We start from the raw sequence: 25,891 nt of genomic DNA on the forward strand, positions 1-25,891 counted from the left end.
GAGCTCTCTACAGTTTGTTTCCTGCCATAGAACTCACACAAGAACAATGCTTCCTCCCTTCCAGAAGCCTTATTCACTTTTCCATAAAATTATTCTGTGCTTGAGTTGAGAAATGAGAGAAAATGAGAATGTTTTCCAGCTCTACCGTGCAAGCGTGAGCAGATTTCCAAGAAATATTTATTCAGAGGTTTTTACTAAGAAATACTGAGCAACATGTTATCCTTATGGCACTTTAGTTTCTTCTAGACATTGTGGTAGCATATGCTTATACATCCTAGAGACGAGAGCAGTAGAAACTCTGAGCATTTGTTCTATAGACATTATCTCATAGGTAGGTAGGTAATGTTCTACTGCTATGGCTATCAGAAATATGACATGAGGGGAAAGAAAAAAGAAACAAACAAACAAACAAAAAAACAAAACAAGTATAATCTTTACATAAAAGTCAGCAGCTAAAACCATCTTTAATCCAGAGCCTTCATTGCCTTCTGTAGCCAGCACAGACCAGATTACTCTAATCCCTTCTTATTACATAGGACTCTCTATAGCCGGGGGCAGGGAAGATAGCAACCTATAAATGAGATTTGAGATAAGATGCACTGCTCTTGGGTTTTCACCATGCGTCTGCTGACAGTAAGGAGTCTTCACAATTGTTTCCCAAATGCCTGCATGGCACCACTTGCTTAAAAGACAGTGATGTGTCGTGGGAACAAACAGTACACACTTACACAATACACAATCCTACTCTCTCAAGCTAATGCTAATTGCAGACTCATGGTGGGATTTTCAGATTTTTTCCTTGCCCAAGAATATGGTCTGGCAATATGTGTAGACGTACTTCAGTCCCAGGCTGGAGCGGAGAAGTGTCACTCTATCCACAAAGTCCCTGTGACAGATAAACCAGTCACACACACATAAAATGGCATGAAAGCCTCTATGATTACAGCAAGAAAAAGAGCACCTGTAGTTAAAATATTGTTAGAACTGTCAAACAGTGTATGTGAAAGCTAGGCTTTGAAATTTTAAGAAGGAAGGAAACCAAGTGGGGAAATAGGGACCTTCAGTGAATTCTCATCTTGAGCTAAGTAGACGCAAATCCCTGTAACTCCGTGCTTCCTGACCTTTTAGCATCACTCTGACTTAATTTTCTTTTTCTCTGCAGAGGAATCAGTGGCAGAAAACAGCCTCTGGGAAAGAACCAAAATGTGCATTCATGCTTCCAAAGTGGAAAATTAAAACTAAGTAGGGAGGAGCTGCAGAAGCAGAGAAGGTAGATGCTCAACTTCTTCTTTGAAGAAAAGTGCTGGGAGCAGAGGGGTGGAGGGCAGGGAAGAAAAAAAAAAAAAAAAACAGAATACAATGTAAAAAGTTTTTTTTTTTTAAAAAAAAAGGAGATGCAATGAATTGAAATACAACTGGGCTAGGAGTAGCTATTCCTCCCCATCCTTATCTTTTAAATACTGTCACTCAGCTCCTTTCTAATACCTTTGCCACTAACCTACCAACAGCAGAGTACCTGTTTTCTAGGTTAGCTAGATCAACACCATGAGGAAAACAACCTCTTGCCTGGTTATTCCTGAGCCTGAAAATAAATCTGGAAGGAGATGAGTTATTTAGGAACATGTAGGGTGCTGAAAGCATGGCAGAACTTGTCCCAGCCCAGGATTCCCTCAGACTATTCATGTTGAGCCAAAAGTAGAAATCTTTCAGATAAGCCAAGGTCTCACAAAGAGAGAGTGTTTAGAACGACAGGACTTTATTCCCCGAGCTCTGTAAATTCCCAAAACGTACAGGAAATAGGCTTCTTGAGTACCATTAATACTAATAATGGAAATCAACTAGTCACATTACAAAGTAATCTCTCAAGTTTCAAGCATTTAAGAAAACAAATCAGGATTTCAGCACTTCAATCTATTATTATAGTAAGTGCTAATAGTACATTGATATCTCTAGCAATGTTGAGGAAAATAAAATTTCTGTCATAGACTGATACATCCCTGTGCATCTATACTTGCTATCTTTTTCTCTTTTTTGCTTTTGCTTGTCTTTAGATATTGATATCTGTTATTTGGACCCATCCAGAAACAAATGAAACATCACCACAAGGAGACACAGACTCAGTAAAATGAATCTGGAAGTTTACAGCTCAAGCGCAATCTTGATGATCACAAAGATCTGTGCAAGGATTTCAATTATCGCCCTTCCTTCCACCAAAACCACAAACCCACTGAAGTTCACCCATTCAGTCATGATAAAACAAAAGCTAACTTATAGTAATTCCCTTTGACAGTAGGTTGTTTTTTTTTTGTTTTGTTTTGTTTTTGAGAAACTTCCTAAAATGTGATTCTGAGCATTTTTTATAAAGTAGAACTCTCTACTGAACTGGAAAAGTTGAAAAAACTTTTAACAATTGCTAAACTGTGATGACCACACTTCTAGAACTGAAAAAAAAGAACCCACACAGCAAAAAACCACGACTCTCTCAACTTGCTATCAATTACAGCAACTATTGCTTAACACTGTATTACGTCAAGAAAAATCCCAAATCGCTGTCATACTAAATGACACATTTACTAATTGTTCATTTAAGCCCAAAGTAGAAGTTGTTGAAAAAAGCTAGGGTCTTAAAAATATGGCTTATAGCAATGGGAATCCACAAAATTTGAGTAATAAAGTCCAAGTATAAATCTGCATTGCATCAATTTTCACCGATGAATTACAAAACACAACAACCCTGCCCATCATTTTGGAAGTATATACGTGTTATTTACAGTATGGAAATGAAGACGTTCATAAAAACAGGTCTGCTACCTATCTATTTTACCTCTGTATTACTTGAAACTTTAGGCTTTTGTTTTGTATCCCAACTGACTAAAGCACACTACTTGAAGTAGAAGATATTTAGATAATTGGCCAACCACTAAGTGCTAAGAAACCTAGAAGTGTGCAAACAGTTATCATTTCTTAGTGATCCCTCCCTCTTTGTGCCAAATACAGAGTTCCTAATTGATGCTATCTGCAGATGCAATAGAAAAAAAAACACAACTACATATAAATATGTTGACTCAACTTCCTAACTTCACTTATTCAAGAAAACAGGAACAATATAGTTAAATCTAATTCACTCATTTCAATGAAACTCTCCTTTTCCACAGGCCCATATACTTCTGCACCTACAGTCTGTAGACAAGCATGTTAACAGGGTGAATGTCCGTGGCGTTGACCATCCTTAAACTTGACTTCCCTTTCCCAGACCGTTTCCCACGCATAAGCCACTTCCACCAGCTAAAAGGGCTCCCACCCTACTCTTCTCCCACTGCCACCTTTCTGCAGCTGTTCATGTACACTCATCCGAGGCAGCGATCCAGTTCAGAAAAGCTAAGCAGCAGTGGGGAAGGAAGTGGAGGAGGGGGGTGACGACTCACACACCTCAGGAAGCAGAATGCTCACCCATCGTCCTTGTTCCCTACATGGTCACGCTGACACAATGTGGGGCAGGAACCAGAGTAAGCAACGATTACTGCTGCTGGCACCACCATTTAAGAACTGCACCTGGATATCACAGCCTCACAGTCAAAACTACTTCCTGGCAAGCCTGCACAGGGCACAGACCAGATGAAAGTTCAGGGGTGTAGTTTCAAAATGCCTTTAACCAGTGCTACTGCAAAAAACTGCTGTCCCCCGTCTCATCTACCTGAACGTTCATTCATATTCCTGGGTCACCTTCCCTCCCTTGCATAAACAGGGGTGTGGAAAGGAGAACAAACAGCAACTTTTTTTTCCCAGTGCCGGATTAGTTTCAACTCGAATCAGCTCCCTGATCTGATTCACTGTCTGGCCATGCAAATATTCATGCCAGTATAAGCAAAAACACTGCAGGGACGGAACAAAAGGCCAGAGGTAACAATAGAGCAGGACCAATTCTTTCAGAGATTCTATCAGCTTAAAAGTCTTTGCAAATCCAATCTTTACGAGCACAAACGTTTGCACCTTAGCCACTTGAAGTCTGATGTTGGAAAACCTGCAGGAAAAAAAAGAAATGGAAAAATGTGGAAGTGACGTCTTTGCTTGCAGATATATGAAATTAAGCGGAATAATAGGTTTGTGTTATTTTTTGTATTGCTTTGAATTCCTAACCATATTATTTAGCAAAATTAATGAACGTTAGCAAATTAGACATCTAAAGTGGCTGAATACAAATACACATGGGTAACAAAAATTTTAAGTGTGAACAGCACAAGATAAAAATCTTTGAACTCTCCCAAACCACAGCAAGAAGGATCCTGCGCGAAAGGAACTCCTCAGTCCCTGATCACCAGATAATATCCCTTCAGTCATCCCTCTAACAAAGGGTGCTACTGAACCACAGCATAAGCATTTAGTTTCTTACAGTATTAGCTACCCACATCATACGCAAGCATGTTCTGCCGTGACAGATGGCCTGTAATCTGGTCTCCCTTGAGGCTGGAAGTATCACATTAAGACTCCTAATTGGGGTAATATATTCATAAAATAATGACCTCAGTCAGTGTTTCTCAAAGTGGGTTACATCATCAGAGAGGATCACGAGAAAGCTCTAAGGCAATCACGAAGAGCTAGAAGAAATTTGTATTTGAAAAGAACTCCACGGACATATATAAAAATACACAAAATGTGTGATGATAATAAAACCAAATTATACTTAAACATATTGACACCAAATGCGCAGTTCCTCAAGTTTGAGGCAGAGTGTTTACGATTGCAGACTGCTCACAGCCAACTCTTACCCGTCTTTGGAGGAGAAATTGAGTTGCCACTGGCAATTAAGGCTTTTCTCAGTTTGTATGGGAGAAGGGAAGGTAAAGGACTAGGACAGTTAATTACAAAGCTGGGGAAAATATTTACAAGGTTTTATTTTAAGATCTATTGATATGAATATTTGAAGAATTTAATCTTTCATTATAGAAATTTGGCAGAATTTTTTATAACATTGCAAGTTCCAGCCTAGTACTTTTTTCTTGAAATCAATGGGACTTTTGGCTCTATCCATCCTCAAAAAGAGTAGACTAAGTCTTAGCAATGTGCACTAATGGAAATTCCACCATTGAAATTTTCAACCTTAAGTTTTTAACAGAAGAGGAGGGAACAACCAGAAGTAAAACCTTCTGAATTTACTTTTTTTTTTTTTGCACTAAGATCCATCCTGCTGCTCATGGTTTAATGGTTTTGACTGAGAAAGCTAACAAGATTGGCCAGTTTACTACTGTTGCTCCAAGTTCTGTGGACAACCTGAAACTTACATCTGCCCATTTGGTCCTCCTCCTAGCAATGGATGCAGTTCGTTTTTCTCCCTCCCTGAATTTCTTTGTCCACTAAAAGAATTAACAAAATTGGAATTGATACAGTTAAAAGAAGGAGAGTCTTCTAACATATCCACTGGCCTGACACACAATTTTACCAGTTCAAAACCACAAAGCATATCCAACACATCTGAATTATTACATTAATAAAGCAGTAAGCAGGAGCTCCATACTAGAGATATCAATAATATCAAAACATATGTTGCACTCCAGTAAGATGAAGTTTTAATGTCCACATTTGGCACATTAGACCTGCCTAGAAGACCCTCAGGCAGCTTACTGCCCAGCAATTTGGTTAATCCTCACCCAAACATTGCAAAATACAACGCACAAAAATAAAACACAGTTTTGTTTTACAAAACAATAATTTTCACCAAAATTGCTATAAATCAACCTGTATTAATAAAACAGGAACCAAATACTCTGCCAAACACTGGATGGAAACCAGTTTAACCACACCGAGGTCCAAACTACACCACTGTCATACATCATATGTGTTAATATAAAGAAACCCAGCTAATCACAATTGTTTGTACTAGCCTCAGAAAGATGACCATATTCAGATGGATATACATACACTATTCTTCTCTCTTAGGTGGAAGCATTACTATTTGTAGTATATTACTATTTTCAACATAACTCCAAGACAATGCTGTCCAGGCCTCAACTCTTTACATGTGTGAAACAGAACTTCAACCCATGAGAAACTTCTAACACTCAGGAATTCACACTCAATGCACAAAAATAGCATTTAAACAGACAAAAAAAATCTAAAAACACTCATTTCTTAAAAAAAAAAAAGGAAACTATAGGACTGACATTTTTAAAAGCGATTAAAAATTTTGAACATATATAGAATAAAAGAGCATGATTATCAGAGCAGTGATCTGAAAGCACTTTCAGAGCACCCCAAAATGTTGATTACCTGCTTTACAGCCTAAGTTTTATAATAAGACAAGTTTCAGCTTGTAATAGCATTTAGATTCAGAAGCAAATCCTTTTCTTTCTTCATCTTCTAAATTCAGTCAAGTATGTCCTCATTTATTTAGAATGACCCCAGGGTCAGTGCAGCAGGAGGGCAGGAGGTGCTCCAGGCAGGCAGCAGCAGTTCCCCTGTGGCCTGTGGAGAGGCCCCTGGTGGAGCAGGCTGTCCCCCTGCAGCCCATGGGTCCCACACGGAGCAGATCTCCATGCTGCAGCCCGTGGAGGAGCCCCCGGTGGAGCAGGTGGATGTGGCCTGGAGGAGGCTGCGGCCCATGGAGAGCCCCCGCAGGAGCAGGCCCCGGGCCGGAGCTGCAGCCCATGGAGAGGAGCCCACGCAGGAGCAGGGGGTCTGGGGGGAGCTGCCGCCCACCCATGGGAGACCCATGCTGGAGCAGTTTGCTCCTGGGGGATGGATGGACCCCGTGGTACGGAGCCGTGTGGGAGCAGTTCTTGAAGAGCTGCTGCCTGTGGGCAGCCCCCGCTGGCTCAGTTTGGGGAGGACGGCATCCCGTGGGAGGGACCCCACGTGGAGCGGGGGCACAGAGTGACCATGAGGGAGTGGTGCAAATGAAGTCGCAGGGACTGACCACAGCCCCTATTCCCCGTTCCCCTGTGCCACTCAGGGGGAGGACATAGAGGAGGGTGGATGGGGGGAAGGTGTTTTTAGTTTGCTTTTAGTTTCTCACTGTGCTAGTCTGCTAGTGATATGCAATAAGCTATATTAATCTCCCTACAGTGAGTCTGTTTTGCCCATGACAGTAACTGGTGAGCAATCTCCCTTTCCTTATCTCAACCCTTGAGCCGTTCCCATTGTATTTGCTCCCCTTTTTCCTTTGAGGAGGGGGAGTGAGAGATCAGCTGCAGTGGAGTTCAGTTGCATAGCAGGGTAAAACCACCACAGGCACAGGCACCTTACTATTCTTTAAGTACACAGCGCTGCTAGCACATATACAGGCATTTACATTCAGGTATTTTAAATGGAATCCTTTCTATTATGTTATAAAAGAGCATTTCTAAGAAAAGAGAGAAAGGTATCAATTAGGATGGACTAAAGAAGACATAAAAAGAAGACAGAAATGCTTTCATTAATGTATTCATTTGGCTAAGTCTAACATGGATTGCATTTCAAAATTTTTTGCTGTAGTTTTGTATGCTTTAGCTGTAACTCCTATGCAATTAAAAATATATGTAGAAGTAGATGTAGTCATTCTGCAACAGATTTGCTTGTAAGCCTTCTGAAGCCAATAACATTATACCAAAGGTCAATTTTTCCCTAGCATTTTGATCCCCATTCCCTTTCCAATTACTACAAGATACAGCATTATTTATAGCTTGAACTGTATCCTACAACATTCTTAAAACTACAATACATTTGCCAGACCACACATACAAATTGCAAATTACCCCCCACACTCCATACTGCCTAATCTACATAGCTCCTTTCTGTAGTCTGACTGAAGCCAGTTTTTGGTTACTCATGTCTGACTATACCCATACCCACCAGTGTGCATTGCTGAATATGTAATAGCCATCCAACATCCTACACTTTACAGGTACCAACAGATGTAAACCATCTTTATTTACCATACATTACATGGACTTCTTCCACAGAGGAAGATTAAGAGTGAATAATTGTGAATAACTGTGAGTACATTTGCAACCATTCCCAAACCCAGGCACAGCAATGTGATAATTTGGTTACTGAATATGACGAATCATTACTATAACTACAATTCTGTATTGGGTTTACGTCACAAGGTTTTGGTAGCAGGGGGGCTGCAGGGCTGGCCTCTGTGAGACAAGTCCAGAAGCTGCCCCATGTCAGATAAAAGCCAGCTCCAGATGGCTTAATTTTATCCCCCTTTCCCTTTGAGAAAGTGGCTGTGGTAGAGTTTGGCTGCCCAGCAGGGTAAAACCACCACCTAAGAAATCTTTTCCTACTCCTCGTTACGCTTCAGGAGCTTCTCAGGAAAGTCTAATTGTGATGAGCCTTCCTATAAAATCAATATGGCAAACTGAAAAAATACTTACGGTTGATGTGATCGATATAGTACACACCAATCTGAGGATCGTACGCAGCTTCCCATCCCCACGGCAGTTCATCCCCAACACAATCCGCAAATGACAAGGGTTTTGTTAACCTACAAATAAAGAAACAAGTTCAAGGTATAGCTTCTCTCTCTTCCCTACGTATGTTTGTTATTTGTATGAATTCCTATTGTGACAAAAGGTAAAGAATGACAATACAGAGAAAGGAGAGATATCCCTCAAACCCCCCTTACAGTTTAGGCTCTTGATTCTTTTTCCCCTGCTCCATCCTCATGAATTCATTAACTCCAAGAACATAACATAAATTATTGCAAACATTTTCCAGTACAGGTACTCAAGTGAGAAATTCATTGCAACATCTTACACATTTGACAGTTCAAAATTAAACAACAACCAATAGCTTGTAAAAGAACAATCTACATCCCTATTTGTCCTCAGAAGAACTGGACCCTTCAACCTTGAGACTGTGATGACAACACTGGATTTCAAGGTCATCTTTTCTAACGACCGTAGACAGAAAACACAGAAAAGAAAATATAACCATCTAAGATACTGCTAGCAGCACTTAACCAATCCATGTACTTGAATAAAATTAGCAGCAGTTTGGAGGAGTGCATAGAGTAGACACTTTATAAGTAACATTCAGTAGACATTCAGATGTTCACATGGTTCCTTTTTAGGAAGATAGATAATTAAAGATAGATAAATAAAGAATTAAAGATAGATAATTAAAGGTTTTCATTTTAATAAACTATTTGCACGAAATAGTTTGGTAACAATAATACATGCAATTTTTTTTGACTGAGGCTGAGCAAAGCTTTGCATCATCATGTTATTGCTGGTTTGGGGGAAAGAAACGAGTATTAAGTATTGAGTTTCCTGTTGATAAAACCACAGCCATGTCACTTACTGATATATTTAAAACGAAAAACAAAAGATTTAAGATTATCACTGTAATGTTAGTACATACTCAGAATTTAAAATATAAATCCTGACACTAGGATTACCAAACGCAGTTTGTGGGACACACAAGTATCATCTCCTTTGCTCAACGAAGCTTTCATCTCATCATGAAAATTCCATATAAATAAAAAGTTAACCATCTAATTCACATAGGGTTTTTTGGGGTTGGTATTTTTTAACAATTATTTGCAAATTTCCAAATTTTCCAAAACAAACCAGTTTATCAACATTTTTTGTGAGGAATGGCAGAGAGAAGATTGGCATATTTTACTTTCTACAAAATGAAAGGGCCTTTTTTGTGCAGAAAACACTACAGAGAAAATACTTTTAAAAGCTACTGAATTAAGTTCTTCATGTAGCTGAGCACAGTTTTGATTTCAAAATTATTGCCCCACAGAAAAATTATTGATGGATTTGACCTATCAATTCTTAAAGTAGGGCAATACTTTGTTCCTGCGAATTAGGGTTGTAGAAATTACAAATAATCAAGCTCTAATGCTCCAAAATTTCTGCAGAGTGGACAGTTGTTTTTTTTTCTTAAATGGTAAGCATGAATCTATGTTCTTGTATTTCTCTGAAGTTTAAAATATAATCCCATGAAAGTTACTGATACTTAATTTTGACAAACAAAAGAAAGCAAACACAAAGCAAGTTTGCTTATTTATTGCCACTTACAAACTGCTGTGCAAAACCACTAAACACACCGAAAACTATGACAAAACTCAGGTGAAAACACCAATGTGAAATTACATCTGGACCACTAAGGTATAAAATACAGGCTATAAGCAGCACGAGAGAGCAGTGAGAAAAGTTTATCGGGAGAGGTTATCCACAAGAATGGCCAGCCACCGCCACTTTTCGCAGCACTGTGAAAAGATGTAGCTTCTGTAGTACCTGTTTTCCTTCTTCTCTGTCGTAACCCACCGCATGCTGCCTTGCTACAGTCCAGGAACAACTATTCTACAGGAAAAAGCTGCAAGCTGCTGGGGTTACCAGCTGCCCTGCCAGATCAAACGCGCCTGCCCAAACGCTACCGATTAGCAGTTACCAGCATCGCAGCAAAGATTACTGCCTTGTTTGCAAATAGGAACAGCTAGACAGAAAGAGGGGGATCTTAGGAAAGCAGGAGAAGCCTTTGAAAACCAGGATAATACAATCGCAGCTTCAGTCAGGCTGTCCGCAGCACGCAGCGGACTGAACACCGGGTACCTGTGATAAAGAGTTCCCAGGCCGCTACTCAGAGGAAACATCAATGGCATGAAAGCAAGAGCCCTTCAGCACGGCCGGTTAGTCGCGTGGACCTGTGCCAGCTACGAAGGAGCATCATGCTGCGAAGAAAGTCCTGCCTTGAATTACACTACAGACGTGGATTTTCATAAAACATTTCTTACACTGAAAAAAAATAATAAAAAATCCACTTCATCCTTAGCTTTAATGTTATAGTATTGAACTGCAAGATTTGCATTTTGATTTAAGGAGTAAAAATATTTGAAACACAATATCGCAGAGTGGGGATCATAGCAAACTCGTATAAACATGCACAGATGGTCTTTATCTAATAAATTCACTTAAAACTCTGTACAAGCATTTAATACTTTCACCAAAGACACAACACAGCTAGCAACAATCAGAAGTTGTGACTTTTAAACCACCTCTACAGGAAGGATGTATTCCCAGTAATATCCTGGCTTTTCATCTGTACTCCTCACCAATTTTATTTTTAATCAAATACTGACTTCTTACTGTTACAACTCATTCTGCAGCTTGGAGCTGCACGGACCACTCTGGCCATATGGATGTTGTGCCCAGGTGTTATCACCTTTCAGAAATCGGACACCGTGAGAATGAAAAGCAGCCGCCGTCTCTTCCCACTCTCCATAAATTAATGCGATTAAAAAAAAAAAACACTGTGGAAAAGTACTACTCAAGCGACCCACTCTAGTCCTCAAACAGAAGAAGAGGGAGGCAGAGGCACCAAAGTCCGGATAGTGCCGGACAGATTCTGTTCTTCTGGATCATGCTTGGACATCACAGCTGTGACATCCAAACTACATCAGAACTGCTCCTGAGTACATTTTTAAAACTTGGGCAGGTGTGTACATAACAAGATCATAACTATCTAACAGTGTTACATCCCCATGGCTCTCTCGTTTGTTCCAGAGTCTTTTAATAGCACAGGATTTTTGAGCCAGACACTTTTTACGATGAAGCAGCAATCAGCACAAGGAGATATCAGGCTGGTTTGAGCCCTCAAAACTGTCCCCATATAAATACTATTTACTTTCAAAATACATACGGCAAATGGATGAAATTAATATGACATGAAGACAAGTAAAATGCAAGAGAAAATCTGTAAGACAGAAGTCGAAAGCAAGGAGTTATGAGATAGTTATGAGATGTAACTGGGAAGGAAATAATACCTGAGAGCAGGGGCTGCAGGAATCTTGCCTGTGTGAATATCATTATCTGTGACATAAAAACAGCTGATGGACGGACTGCCATTACATTCATTAACCGTGACCCAAGAAAAATGAGGTTTATTGCACCATAATAGAGGATTAAGTGCTGCGTCTCAGGGCACTGATATTCCAAGGTAGTAGTTTGCAACACTTCTTCGGTTTGTGGTTATCAATTTACATGTTCCTGAAAGAATGCCAATACTCAGAAAAGGATGACTTGAAGTCCACATTTAGTGTACTATGAAGCTGAACCAGTTAACAGAAGGTTTTTTAAATGCATATTCATTAAACTCGAGTATTCCCACCTATGGGCAATATTTTTATTTATTTATTGATCCTTTTTAGAATTCTGTCCGAATGAAGTCTAATTCATTAGCCTTAAACCCATAAATAGCAATTTTTTTCTACTCAACCCTGTACTGCTGCCATGTTTCCATTTCAGCCTATGGATTGAAGCATGCTCCAAGGACCGCGAGAACAAGCAGCGGGTGCGTACCACAAGAAGTGCCTACTCCTAGGAAAGCCAGGAAGAACTCTCTAACTCCACTGTGCAAACAGTATATAACTGTGCTGTTGCCAATCACTCCACAGATACCCTGGGAAACCCAGGAGACAAATACGGCTTACAAATTGAGAAGCTATATTGCCACCTCAAATTCACATTTTTCTTTCGAGTTTTCAAAAAACTTACCCAAGACTTTGAAAAGTAGATTCTGCAATGATACGTGTTATCATTAATGGCTGCTGCTCTTATAGACATGACTACAGATAAGTCTGCATATGCATTCAAAATTAATAAAGAGGATGATGATGTTGTAAAATGGAAACATAACTACAGACTGACCGACTGTCAATGCAGTGTTGTTTGATTTGGTCAATTTTGTGCACTTTTGTGCTTGAGATACTCCCTAGACCACAAAAATATACAGAAGTGATGTTTTTTCCTAAGGTCAATGACCACAAAAAATGAGAAATTTACTACATGTAGTAGTAAATGCTCTCTTTCTGTTAGGATACAGACTACCCATGGTATTTCACACTTCCTTGATGATCAGTGTGCATATTCTTCAAAAGGGTATGCATATGTGTACACACAAAAACATTTCCATGCATTATTCGATACAAGAGTAATGCTGCATTCTGCTGCATCCCTTCTCTGAGACTTCATTTCTCTCCAAAATCTCCTCAGGATGAAGTCACAACACTGAAGCAGAAATTACCCATATTATGATTAGGACTCTACTTTATCAACAGGAAACTCCAGAATTTGGTCTTTGCTCCCTTCTAAATTCATCTGACTTCCTTAGCATATTTCAAGTGCTGATGTTACCTGTACAAGCAAGGACTACACGAGTAAAGCTTGAGATGTTTTGCTTAGACTGATGTAATGCAATTCATAATAAATGTGATGAAGAATGAGGAGAATAGAGAAAAGTAAGAAGGCACATCTCAGAAAACTGACGGAGGACAACAAAAAAGAAACAAATCCAACACTCTTCCTCAATTAGAAAGGAGAAAAATGCAGGTTGGTAAAAGGTGCATAAAATATACCTGAGAACTATGAACAGGTTCATCCTAATCTCTTTCAAAATGACTTCCAAGAATACCTCCTTTGTTGTGCAATGCTTGACCTACAGTCAAGACTCGGAGGTTTGAATTCAATTATAACTAGGGTCAATGCTCAACTTCTATAGCAATTTCGACATCCATTTGAAAACCTTCTCCAAATCCCAATTATACCCTACCCAGAATGCCCTCACGTGCTTTGCCTTGCAGCAAGATCTAGCACAACATTTATCTGAAGTGTTACACAGATTAAATTTCATACCCATTCATTCTTGTATACTGAATGCTATATAACGATGTACATTGCACATTTCTCATACAATGCAGGACTCTCTATTACTTTTTTTAAAAGAGATTATCAACTCTTCTGACAAATACAGCTCTTCTCCACACTCTATGAACTGAGAAGACAAAACTTTAAGGTACATCTATTAAAACATAACTGAAGAACCCCAAAGATGGAATGACACATGCACACTTACCTGGAACCTGCCTCACTTAACTACACACACCCTTACAAAAGGGTGTACAGGTGACCTACCAGCCACACAATACAATGGTAACACCACTTTTTCTGAGCACTTCCTTGCAAATACTTCCAGTCAGCACAAGGACACAGAATACAAGCATATATGATCAACGTCAGTTACTTTCTCACTTATATTGCAAAAACACAACTGAAAACATTCCATTCTTATTTTCATGCAGTAGCTCAAATGTAAATATTTAAATGAACTGATCAGGCAAAGGAATGTATAGAGAAAGAGAAGTGTTCAAATTCTTTACTAGAACTCCTAATTTAGTGTTCGAGTTGGATCAATTGTTAAAAGTTAAAATCAATTAAACTCTTACCCAGTTTTCTAATGCTACAACCATTATGAATTTAAAAGATCTATTAACCTATCTTCTAATCCCATTCCAAATATGCTGCCAGACATGGATTTTACTCACGTCAGGCACCCAAGATGGATTTCTTATATAAAACTCACGGGTGCAATTCATCCCATCAACTTTAAGAGTTCGTTATCTAACCTGAATTACTCATTTAGGTTCCCTATGGAGACTAATTCAGCACATCTACTTAGACTGAGGATGAATAACACTCTGAAGGTTTCCCTCTTTTTCTACGTGACGGTAGAAATCATCTAAATATGAGGCTCCTGACCGAAAGCAAGGTGACTAAATTTAAGCAGGACAAATACTTAGCAGTACTGTCCAGGTAGCAGACTGCATACAGCACTGCAGAGGAGACCAAGCTGCATCTCCATGCTGCAGGCTAGGGTTAGAAAGGGAGCACTGCGGCTCACTAGGGCTGAGGTCTGTATCCACTGGCAGCACAAAAGTTACATCAGGAAGACCATCTTCTCTTCTACAAATTAGTGGCTGAAGCTGCAACAAAACACGCTTAATTTCTGTTGTCAGCTCCCTAACTTTAAGAAGTGGTAACTGGACCACTTACCTGTAGAAAGTGGCAGAATTTGCATGCTCATAAAACACTCTTTTCACTATTTTCTTTGATCATTCAAGTCTATAAACTAGCCAACCCCATGCACAATTTCTCTCTCCAAAATCTCATTCACGGTTCTGTTGACAGGATTTCAGTTTCTAAACACCGTGTTCTTAACACAGCAGTCCCTCCCATTCAGATAGCAGTCCAAGACGTTATGTACAAACTCTGCAACGCTTAGGTACGTTCTCTTTTAACAAGGGTATTATTAAGATAAACTACCAGTTCATTACAGGTATTATTTTGAACGAGTAATTCAGCGAACATCAGCATGACATGAGAATACATTAAACAAGGGCTAGCATGCTGGCAGCCCCTGTTTTATTATAGTCCTTAAATATCAGAGGGTCAAGAGTCTTGTTTGTCTTGCTCACAAGATTTGTGCAATCATTTTTCAGTGGACATTAACATACACGTCACCTTTTCTACACCAATACAGAATCAGTAAGAATAGTTCAAACTAAATGCCACCCCAGTCTTTAATTATGAAAAGCTCTCATTAATACCAGATAACGCTGTTTATGCCTACAGCCACCATAGCACGTGCACCATTAGCCTGTTCAGCATTACACCTGCATGCATACATCAGTGTAGGCATATAAAGGTTCCTAGCTACACACCTCACCTGTACACGTAGCTGCCAGCAGTACCCTGAGAGCACCGTGCCTTTGCTTTCTTGTACCACAGCTGCATACTCAGAAGCTAACTGCAGAGATTAAGTCACAGGGGAGTTGTGCACATTTAGCTGAAAAAGACTTACTAATCCCATCAGCAGGTATTTATTTCTGGGATACACTGAACATTTTCACTCATTTTCCAGATCTCAGATCCTTTTGTTCCTGATAATACGAGGACGAGTAAAACAGTCAAATTTGTATACAAAGAATGGAAACCTGCAATAATTGGGAGATGACTCTAGTTTTCAAAACACCATACAGGTATAGTACCATTTTTAATAGCTTGCAATTTCTATCCTATAATTCCTTTAAACCCCCAAATACTTATGACAGCAAGTAGGCCCTAGAGAAATGTATTTTTTGTGTTTTAGAGGTTTTTTTGGTAAATGAAAACGTACACACACGCAGGTAAGTGCTTATACTAAGAGACATGCGTAAGTAAGTTCACCACCTTGCAGCAACACGGAATGGCTGGACAATATCTGGGGATGTACTGTTGGGGTAACAGCTCTCGCAAGTGTTTTACAAGCTCAAGCACTTCGCTCCAGTACTGAATTCATTCTGGCAGTGGTTTACAATGACATCTCCCATATTACAAGCCAGTTATGGATTTGTGTAGATAGGACTAGACCACATGCAAAAATGTTTGAGGGAACCTAAGTAAGGCTTGGAAAAATAGAGTTTCCATTAAAAGACTCTTGTCTAGCTAGCCAGCAGCCCAGGTCAACAGAATATTGTGTTCAGGCAGCGTACAAAGATCAGAAAGAAACTAAACAATCTTTTTCCTTCCTCATTGGTTTTTGTTGTTGTTTTTTTAAATCTTTTTTAGAGTACTGAATAAATGGTTTCTTCTCTATAATTTAGGCAAAGTACTCAAGGCTGTTTTGAAATGCTTTGCTGAAAAGGGCAGTGTGCTGAATGGTGTCTTTCTTGGTTCTCATTTAGAGAGCCCTTCAGAGCCGCAGTTACATTAGCACTACCATGTGAAATGGCCGTGGCAGCCCATTATCTGTGCGGGCTGTTACTGCCAAAAGGCCTTCCTGAAGACCAGCTCAGTTCCATATGCTGTACCATGGCACACAGCCGCTCACAATATTCAGTGCATACTGCTTAGAAACAAGCTGGTACCTCACCATCAACGGCTTTGGAGACAAGCACTAAGTACTGTAGGAAACTGTACTCTGTTCCTTCAATGTTTTCCAGTTAACTACTCTTCCCAATTCGGTCAAGAAACACTCAACTGCCAGGACAAGGATGAAAACAAGCCAAACTACCCATCTGAAACCCTACTACAGGAAAAAAATCCTAAATTCAATTTGTTTACACATCACTTTTACTAAACTTCTATAACATCAAAAAACAAACTTTGAAAAAAAAAAACTTGTTTCCAGTAAGACATCTACTACAAACAGAACCACTCTAAGATAATGCAGCCTATGTAGTTAAGAGACAGGATGCACTGCACATTGAGAGCAGCAAGTTCTTTAAAACAAATATCTACTCACATCTGCAAAGAATGAGTCCACTTAATTTAACAGCGCAAATAAAGCCTCCAAAATTACAATCTGATAATAAGAATAACCGAAGAAAAGCTACTACAGAATGAATGCTGTCCCTTAACAAAAAGGTGGGTGGGTTTTCTGTTGTTTGTTTTTGTCTTAGAAAAGCCAATAAAATCTGCAGAAGTAGTGAACCAAACTAAAAACCAAGATACCCACCATGCAACCTAGGAGGGATAAAACCAACCAGACCAAATCCAAAGTGCTGTGAAATATGTAAATCAAAATTCTTATATGATGGAATGCCCAGTTTTCCCAAAAGATCCCTCCCTACCTCACTTCACTGTTTTGCAAGTGTCCTATAGAATCATCATCAGTGCTCGCAGTATGTGAACAAGAACTATTGTGCTTTTATTTTGAAAAAGGCATATCCCCATTGCTCAAACTTCCTACCCATCCCCAGATTCCCAAACATAGAAAAGTTAAGGATGGAAAAAAAACAACCACCACCAAACAGCCAGGGAACTGATGTCCTCCTCACACAGGCACGCAAGAAAGCATGTAAGAGGGAACGTGCTGCCGCCCAGCTTACCATGAGATGCTACGTGCATCTTCAAGATGGCCATAGCATCCATTACAGCAGCAATGAAATAGAGCTGAACTGCCTCTTCCCAGTGCCCAAGGGGTTAACATTAGCTCGATGTCAGCTCGCTCTGTCCCTTCACAGGTGCTTCTGAAAAGGCACACAGACTGAATGGCCCAGACCCAGAAGGGGAAGAACGCTTTTGGGAAGGAAGGGACCCACACCCACTGCTCGCAGGACCAGGTCAAACTGCCTGCTGGCATGGTTTTTTGTTTCCTTTTCCTTTTGATTATGATAAACTGTTTTTGCTTTCTACTTAACAATAACCATCAGCGAAGAAAAAAAAAAACACACGGAACACAGCTATACGTTTTGCTACATCATTTTAGCAACAGAAGATAATGGAAAAAAACAAAGAATGAAAAGGAGAATGAGTAATATTTTGTAGGGGAAAAAAAAACAAACAATCAGATCACTTTACTGGTAATTTGTTTATCCCCTCAGCATTGCCAAGTTCAACGCAAAGCAGACATTTTGCAAGGCTATGGGGTGGGGGAGCAGGGGGCGGAGGAGTGGAAATGGGTAATGCCACACATGTTTTCTCCTGCGTCTTTCTTTGACGCGGCAGTTGGTCCTGTGCTGGCATGTAAGCACTATAATATTAGACACCTGGAATGTCAGGAATGTCTGATAACCATACCCTCGCGCAGGGATAATTCCACAGCCATAAACCAGCGATACGACCTTTGAGCTTTTCCCCTGGAAAGCTCAAATGCAGTGACATTATGAAAAGGCTGTTACTTGCAGCGTCGCTATAGGTTAGTTGTATACGTGCTTGTACACTGTTGATAGAGGGAGACCATGATGTCAATCAAGAGCCCTGTTAAGAAAATTAGCTATTAGTTTTAATCTGAGGCCATAAGCACTATGATATTTTTCCAGCTGGATTAAATGTTATCAACCCTACAATCTCTACCTGCAAACTTGACTTGGAAATGTTTCCTTTACCTGGCTTCTCTCACTTCGCTTCTCATTTCGTATATTACCAAACTATTTTTGTACAACGGGAAGACATTTCCTCAGAAATACATGTTTAAAAAAAAATAAAAAAGGTCAAGCATTGGTTTGTGAAATTCAAACTCTGCAAAAGCTTCTGTAAGCAAAACCAAGCAACATCTGTCCCCAAAAGCTTACCATTTAACCGAAGCATGATATAACAAACAATAGGAGGAAAATGACCACAGGCTGAAATATTTTATCTGAATAAATCAAGACAGATGTACTTATTATAAATGGTTAAAACCTTTATTTTGCTATTTTGGATGATTTATCAGCTTGGGTATGTCAGGCAGTAAGTATCAAAAGCACACTTCCTGGCAGATAGCTAACCACAGGAGGGTTAAAGACAGTACGTTACTGTAGCATGAAAATTAAGTCTGCGAAAGAGAAACTCAATGAAGAAACACGGTCCAAACCAGAAAACAATCATGACAGTAACGTCAGCATTAATAGATCTTCCTTCTCCCTAACCTTTCCCTTTCTCCCTATCTGTAATTTCATATACACACTTGTCCAAATGAGCTCTACAGAAAATAATCCTGAAAATGCTGTTCTGTGAACTCCCCTTTGCTCCTCTTGCAGACGAATGCTTGCACTACAAGGAACCTTTGGATTTATGGAGAGGGTATTTATCACACTCCTTTGCCTAACTCTGCTCCCACTGAAGTCAACGGGAGTGTTACCAAATTCAGTAGCAGGAAACTTAAATCTGTGACAAGCTCTTTTGAAAACTCCCATCCATCTGAACATCTCAAATAACCTCACAAACATTCGCCTTCAGCACCGCGAGGCACTTCAGCCAAGTACACCAATCATTCCACAAGCAGGGAAGAGTGAACTTAAGTTAACTGCCCAAGGTCACTGCAATTCAGACACAGACCTACAAACTGCACCCTAGGGGAGACTACACCATCTCTAACCATAATTCTCAATACCGAGCTCTTCGTGTCTGTATTTCTAGCTTCCCACCCAATCACTTGGTTTGTAGCCATTTTTACCGCAGACCTCATGAAACCATTAGGTACTTGACGGTATCCCCGCAGCTCCTGCTGCAAAAAGACTGCCCTAGCTCTAACAGTACCAAGGACACTTGGCCAACCTCTGGCGCTGGTGAACTCTATTTCCAGATGCTACAAGAGTAGTAGCAGTCTTTAAAATGGACTAACGATTGTTTACATGGAAAAGGAACAAACACACCACTGGTTTTATACAACTGCAAGCAGCACACTACTACAAAGAAAGAGAGGGGAATACGTTTGCATCTTAGTGTTAATAACAGACCATTAAAAAGTCTGACAACCCTTGGTGCAAATGGTTAAGAAAGCTGCCTTAAATAATTTTGGCTACAGTTCCACAGAAGCCAGCCTCTAGAAAAGCCTTTACATCCGTGAGAGCAGAGCGAGGGACCCTGCAGCTGCCCAAGAAACCTGGACACCACAGCCTGACCCAGACAGTGAAACTGCACGACTGAAATAACAAATAAGGACTGTGACAAACGTGCTTGCTTCACACAAATCTAATCACACAACTTACAAATACTTGGTGCTGAGGTATCAAAGTACTCTAAAATCACAGTTGCAACAAGGTTTCAGATATACGTCCTGGCCTACACTTAATCCCACCTTCCAATGATGCTAATACATAAAACTTATAAATAAATAAATATAAATATAATATATATATTAATAATAAAAACTTAAAATAGTTATAAATACATTTAGTGAAATTAAACTGCCTTCCTCCGTATATTTCAAGCCACGCCCAAAATAGTATTCCATTAAACAAAATAGAGTTCCTTCAGCACCTCTGCTGTTTTTACATTCTTTATTCACAATATTAATTGAATTCAAGTTTTAGATGAAATTTATTCCCACTGGCAATACGATTTGAGGAATGGGAAATATCCAGCAATTATATAACAGGAAACATCGAAGTGTTCTGCTCTGACTTCCTTCCCGCACACCCACTCCCAGAAACTGCCTTCAAAAAGGGAAAAAAAAGAGAAAACGCTATACCAAAACCTTGTACAAATGCACCAAACTTTCTAGTACTCACTAGCAGGAGTACTACATATACTCAATTTACTTCAGCATGGCTCTCCGTTTAATAAAGAAAGAAATCAGCTTTTACCTCTTGTGTCAAACTGACTAAACATCTTTCAAGGTCAGATATGCTTTTCAGTTCCTAGAAAGGCAAAATTCAAAAAAAGGAAGGAAAAAAAAAAAACCACAGAACCCTTATAAGCCTTTCCTCTACCCCCTCTGTCCCTCTTTATTGAGTATATTTGGCACACGCAGCTGTTCAGAGCAGGAGAAATACTTCCTAGGCGGTAATTTGCAAAGATTGCTTAGGAATTCTGCGAGACATTATAAAAGGCAACCTGGACCTGCCAGAAGAGCTAATGCTCTACTTACCAGACTGGAATAGAGCTGTCTACCTTTCCTACATGTGGAAATGCTCCCTTCAAGTTTGTTAGCAGTTTGCATCACTGGTTTACAAAGATAATTCTAATCCAGGTTAAGGAATTACTTCAGAGATCACAAAGTTTGTTAAAACCTATTCCCTGGCTCTGGTCCCTAATAGCACAGAGTAAATTACCATCATTTCTTCAAATAAGTGTACAAACATCAAAACTATATTCATAATACTCCCATGAGTAGGTAAAAGCAACGTTTTACCAATCCTGTCTTTCAAGGTGAAAGTGTATGTGAGAAGGGGAAAGAAGACAGGAACACCAGCATGAGGTTATTTTGCACATTCGCAAATTTAATTGCTTAAGCTAACACACAGAAACTCCAAATAAAAAAAGGAAAGAGGTTACACACAAAAATCAGCAAAGAGATTTTGTAGCACTGAATCACTTTTAATTGGAGCAAGAGACATTAACTATGTTTGCCAATACTGCTGAAGAAGGCATTCAGCTCCTCGTAGATGGTTTTGCATCAGCCTAACATTTAGCAGCATTCAAAAAGCCAAACAGCTCTTTTACAAGTTACTAGGAAAGGAATATAAAACCAAACAGAAAATATCATCATATAATTTCTATAAAGTTACCGTGATTACACTTTAACACAGCGTTAAGCTCTGACAGCCCTGTACGCACACACACACACACACATCTATAACATAAAACCACAGATGAAGATATGGAAAAAAATGGGCAATAACAATCAGGGTATAAAATGCATATGTAACTGAACAGATTACAATTACTCATCTTGAAAGTTGCTTACAGAGCAGAAATATTGCATTCAAGGAAGGGAACAGGCAGCAACTATTTTCTGTTTCTCACACTATAAGGAGGCACAAACAAAATACAGAAGAGCAGGTTCAAAACAAAGTTGTGTACAACAAAATCATAGTTGAACCCCACTGCCACAAGATTTTGAAGTCAAAACTGTAATTGCTTTCAAAAACAGACTTCACAAAAATGCAAAGAGTAGCTCCACAGTGATAGTAAACATGAAATCCATACGCAACCATTTTGTTATTGGAATTTCTATTCTGAGTTCGCCCTTCTGGCACACGCAGACCGATGAATTAAACCCATTACTGCTTTCCTTCCTAAGGCTGTTAGCTTTGGAAATTAGAATTCCAAGGACAGAAACCATGTCAGATGCAGTACCTTGTCTTAAAGTAAGCTTAAAGAAAAGCAAAGAAACAAGCAAACAAAAAAACAACATACACAGAAGCTGCTGACCTCTATATTAACGACCAAAGGAAAGTTAATACCTGATCCAAGATAGCTACCAATATATTAGCATAGCTAAAACAGTGTGGTACAATCTTCATTTTTTGGCAACATAAAAGAACACAAGATACACAAATCTTAAGGGTTAATTTACAATGATTAAAGGGAAGAATGGTCCCCACTGGGATTAAAAAAATAAATAAAAATACTTTGGCCTTGCACATACACCTCAAACTGGACCCCTATTAGAAAGGATTCTTCTAACTGCCTTACTATAGACATTACAGAGAAACTCCAAACTCATAGGGAAAGTTATCTTTTAAGTCCCCTTAATGTGTTCTTACTTAATAAGCATTTGGTTATTTAATAGTTTATGAGTCAATACGCCAATTGAGTTTTTCCTAAGACACTTCTTTTTTTAGCTTCTGTTGAGTTGGTCACACAAAGGATTTTATTTTAAATACAAAAATGTGGCTTTGAATCCAGATTTCTTAGATTGTTATTAATCACATTTGTAGCAAATAATACATGGTCAATATTGAATTTCAGTAAAAGCTAAAGGCTAACCTAGCCATGGAATCACAGACAGGAACTGTAAGAAATTCAGCAAGGATAACTGCTAGGTCCTGAAGGCAGGAAGGAAAACCCCTTGCAACACTACAGTCTGGGACTGACCAGCTGGGGAGCTGCTCTGCAGCCCTGGGGTCGTGGTTGGCAGCGAGCTGAATGTGAGGGACTGGGGTTTCTCCAGCCCTGAGAAGAGAGTGCTCAGGGTGACCCAACAGCAACTTCTGAGGAATTTTTTTAAGACAGTTGTGTCAGGCACTTTACACGGATGGGCACGGTGAGAGGACGAGAACAAATGGGCAGAAGCTGAAACAACAGGGTCAGACTGGATGTAAGGAAAAAAATCTCACCATGAGGACAAGCAGGCAGTGGAACATGTTAGCCAGAGATCTGGTGCCCAAGTACCTTGGTCTGATCTCACAGCTGGCCATGCTTTTTGCATGTAGTTTTTAAATCTTTGCTATCGTCACACCTCCAAAGCATGCACGCACATAGACAAGTAGACTCACTCCTGCCTGCCTGCCTTTGTCTTGGTGCTTAAAAACCCCACTGTAAGATATCTTGCCTAAAGAAAAATAATTTTTGTTGGTTGCCTATGCCACGCCAAATACTGAAGTTCCCTACCACTTCAATCAGCTCTAACCTGGCTTTCACGGTTCTGCTCTCCCTCCACTTCCAGCTCCATGTTCATGCCCCGTCTCTTCCACTCGTGCTGACACTCATGTGACTCCAGAGCAAGCCAGATCAAAGAAATAAACTAGCAGGAGTGGAGAGATTTGATTATTTATTTCCACACCAGTTCAGCTGCCTAACCAGTTCACCACTGGTACAAATGCCCATGCTACATTAAAGGGTGGAACAACCGCAGCCCCAATTCAGGTTGGTACGGACAAGTCATGGGATGGCCACTGAAACCCTGCTCCTTCATGGAGGTTGCATGCAATGCTGTAATATGCCTGACTGCTACTAACACTCCCTAAGATGAAGCTATTAAAACAGATAAGATTAAGCATGCAAAACTGGAGAGGTGTTTAATTACAGCGTGCAGTTTTTATGTGGTGAAAGTTAGGAGATCGCTTTTGGTAGGTGAGGATTTTTTTGGGCTAACAACAAACTGGAACTGGTTGCAAAGTCCTGCTTTGAAAAAAAAAGGAAGAAATGACTGAGAATGGCATTTAATTTTCACAGTATTATGAACTGGAATTGCTTGGGCAATTAGGAAAATGGCTACTCATTGCAATACCTTGATCTCCTGGCTACTTGAATTTCAAAGCAAAGCCACATGAATCACTGAAGAGCCCAATCCTATGAATGCTAAGCACCTTTCCAGAGCAAGCCAAGGAAACACTCCACATACAGCCTCCTTCTACACCAAAGTCACATTACCTGACTTCCACCATGTTTGCCAAAAACAAATCTAAGAAGCATTCTGTCCTTCGGCGAGAGGCTTTACCTTGTTGATTTTTAAAGCCAAAACTAGTTCCTTAATGAGGCTCCAGTAAGAAGTGTTTTCAAAAATTGCCAACACCACCGAAAGCTACACTACTGTCTCAAACACTAAGCAGAGGCACTTTCATGGAAAAACAACACCTAAGCATAAACAACTGATTAAGCAGTAATCTCCCACACTGTATATGTCTTTTGTACTGGAAGAGGCAAGTTGCCATATAAGCGATGGTTCAATAAATTCAGCTGACTGGAAAGCTGCGATTTCACAGACTTCTGGAATTTCTTAGGCACTGTATTTTTAAATGATTACTCCATAAAAATCACTTGTGTTGTGTTAGATGTAAAGTTTTTACACAGTTTGAGTAATGAAAAACCTCAACAATAGCTCACACGCTGGAAGTACGCAGTCACTCCTTGCCAAGATAAGCATTACATCTCCATTTGCCATTTATTATTCTTTTAAACTGAACAGAGAAGATTGCTCTTAAGAGATAGTCCAGATACAAATCTCCACTATCCAATTACTTGTGTAATCTCTTTAAACTTTTCAATGAAAGTCTCATACTATCTCTCATAAATCAATCTACATCACTTGCTTTTGTGAAAAATCTTTAACATAAATATTAATACTTTCAGATGCTATTTTTCCTCCAATTCTACATGATATCCTAAGGTTCCTTTGGGAAATTACTTCATGTATCATTCAAGCTTTTAAAATAAAATGTATCTGGTTGGAGGCTAGACTTCTGACTCTCCTCCTACAAACATCAGTCGTCTAATACAATTTCCAGAAGGATTGGAAAGCTTAAAAATGGGAGCAGTGCAATTAAATAGGAGCCAAACTTCTAATCTGTTAAAAATACCATTAAGTGCCTGCATGCATTTCAACGCTCTACAGTATATTAAGTAAAGCAATTAAAACAAATACAAGGAAGATTAACATTTAAAGAGAACGTATACGAGCATGGACTTGGACCAAACGAGGACAGATTTCCAAACTCCTGACACTCAATGCAATTCTTTTTTAGCTTATCTTCAAGCGCCCAGCATGGCTAAAGCTCTGTTTTAGAAAGCATGTGAAAAGGTTAGGGAAGAAAAAGAGGATCGTGATTATTTGCAGTCCAGCAAAAATCTGTTTTCTGCATTTCAGACTCTGGGGATTCCACAGTAAGTTTAAGAGAAGAAGCTGGAATTTCCTGATCTGGCAGATATAACCTAGGGTGGGGGAAGGATAATTCTCAAAAGAGCTTTCAAATGTGGGCTTGGAATTTTGCCGGACAGAACAATGATTGATTTAAATCAGCCATAAAAAGAGAGATTTGATCTTCTGTCAAGTCTTTGAAATGGTAGAAGTTAAGAGGAATCATCAGTGCTGCATGCTTGTTTAATGAAAAATCCATTAAAAAAAAAAAAATCCATTCAGTTCTGAACATTTTAATGCGCTTGTGGGATGACCAGTTCATGCTTTCAGTTGTCAGTACACTAAGCATCTCTTTTTG

General features: G+C 39.5%; 1 protein-coding gene across 10 annotated transcripts in view; it reads right to left on the bottom strand.

The window, feature by feature from the left end:
- WWC2 (WW and C2 domain containing 2) overlaps positions 1-25,891 on the bottom strand; it is a 99,376-nt gene that overhangs the window by 57,502 nt on the left and 15,983 nt on the right. For all 10 annotated transcript variants that reach the window (XR_014583888.1, XR_014583889.1, XR_014583890.1 and 7 more), the window contains one exon: positions 8,355-8,464. Coding sequence is in view for 6 of the 10 variants with exons in the window: in XM_083834832.1 (XP_083690958.1) it covers positions 8,355-8,464 (110 nt within the window). In the remaining 4 variants the exon portion in view is untranslated. The remainder of the gene's footprint in view (positions 1-8,354; positions 8,465-25,891) is intronic.

Source organism: Anser anser (genome assembly GCF_964211835.1).
Source record: "Anser anser genome assembly, chromosome: 4".
Taxonomy (NCBI): Eukaryota; Metazoa; Chordata; class Aves; order Anseriformes; family Anatidae; genus Anser; species Anser anser.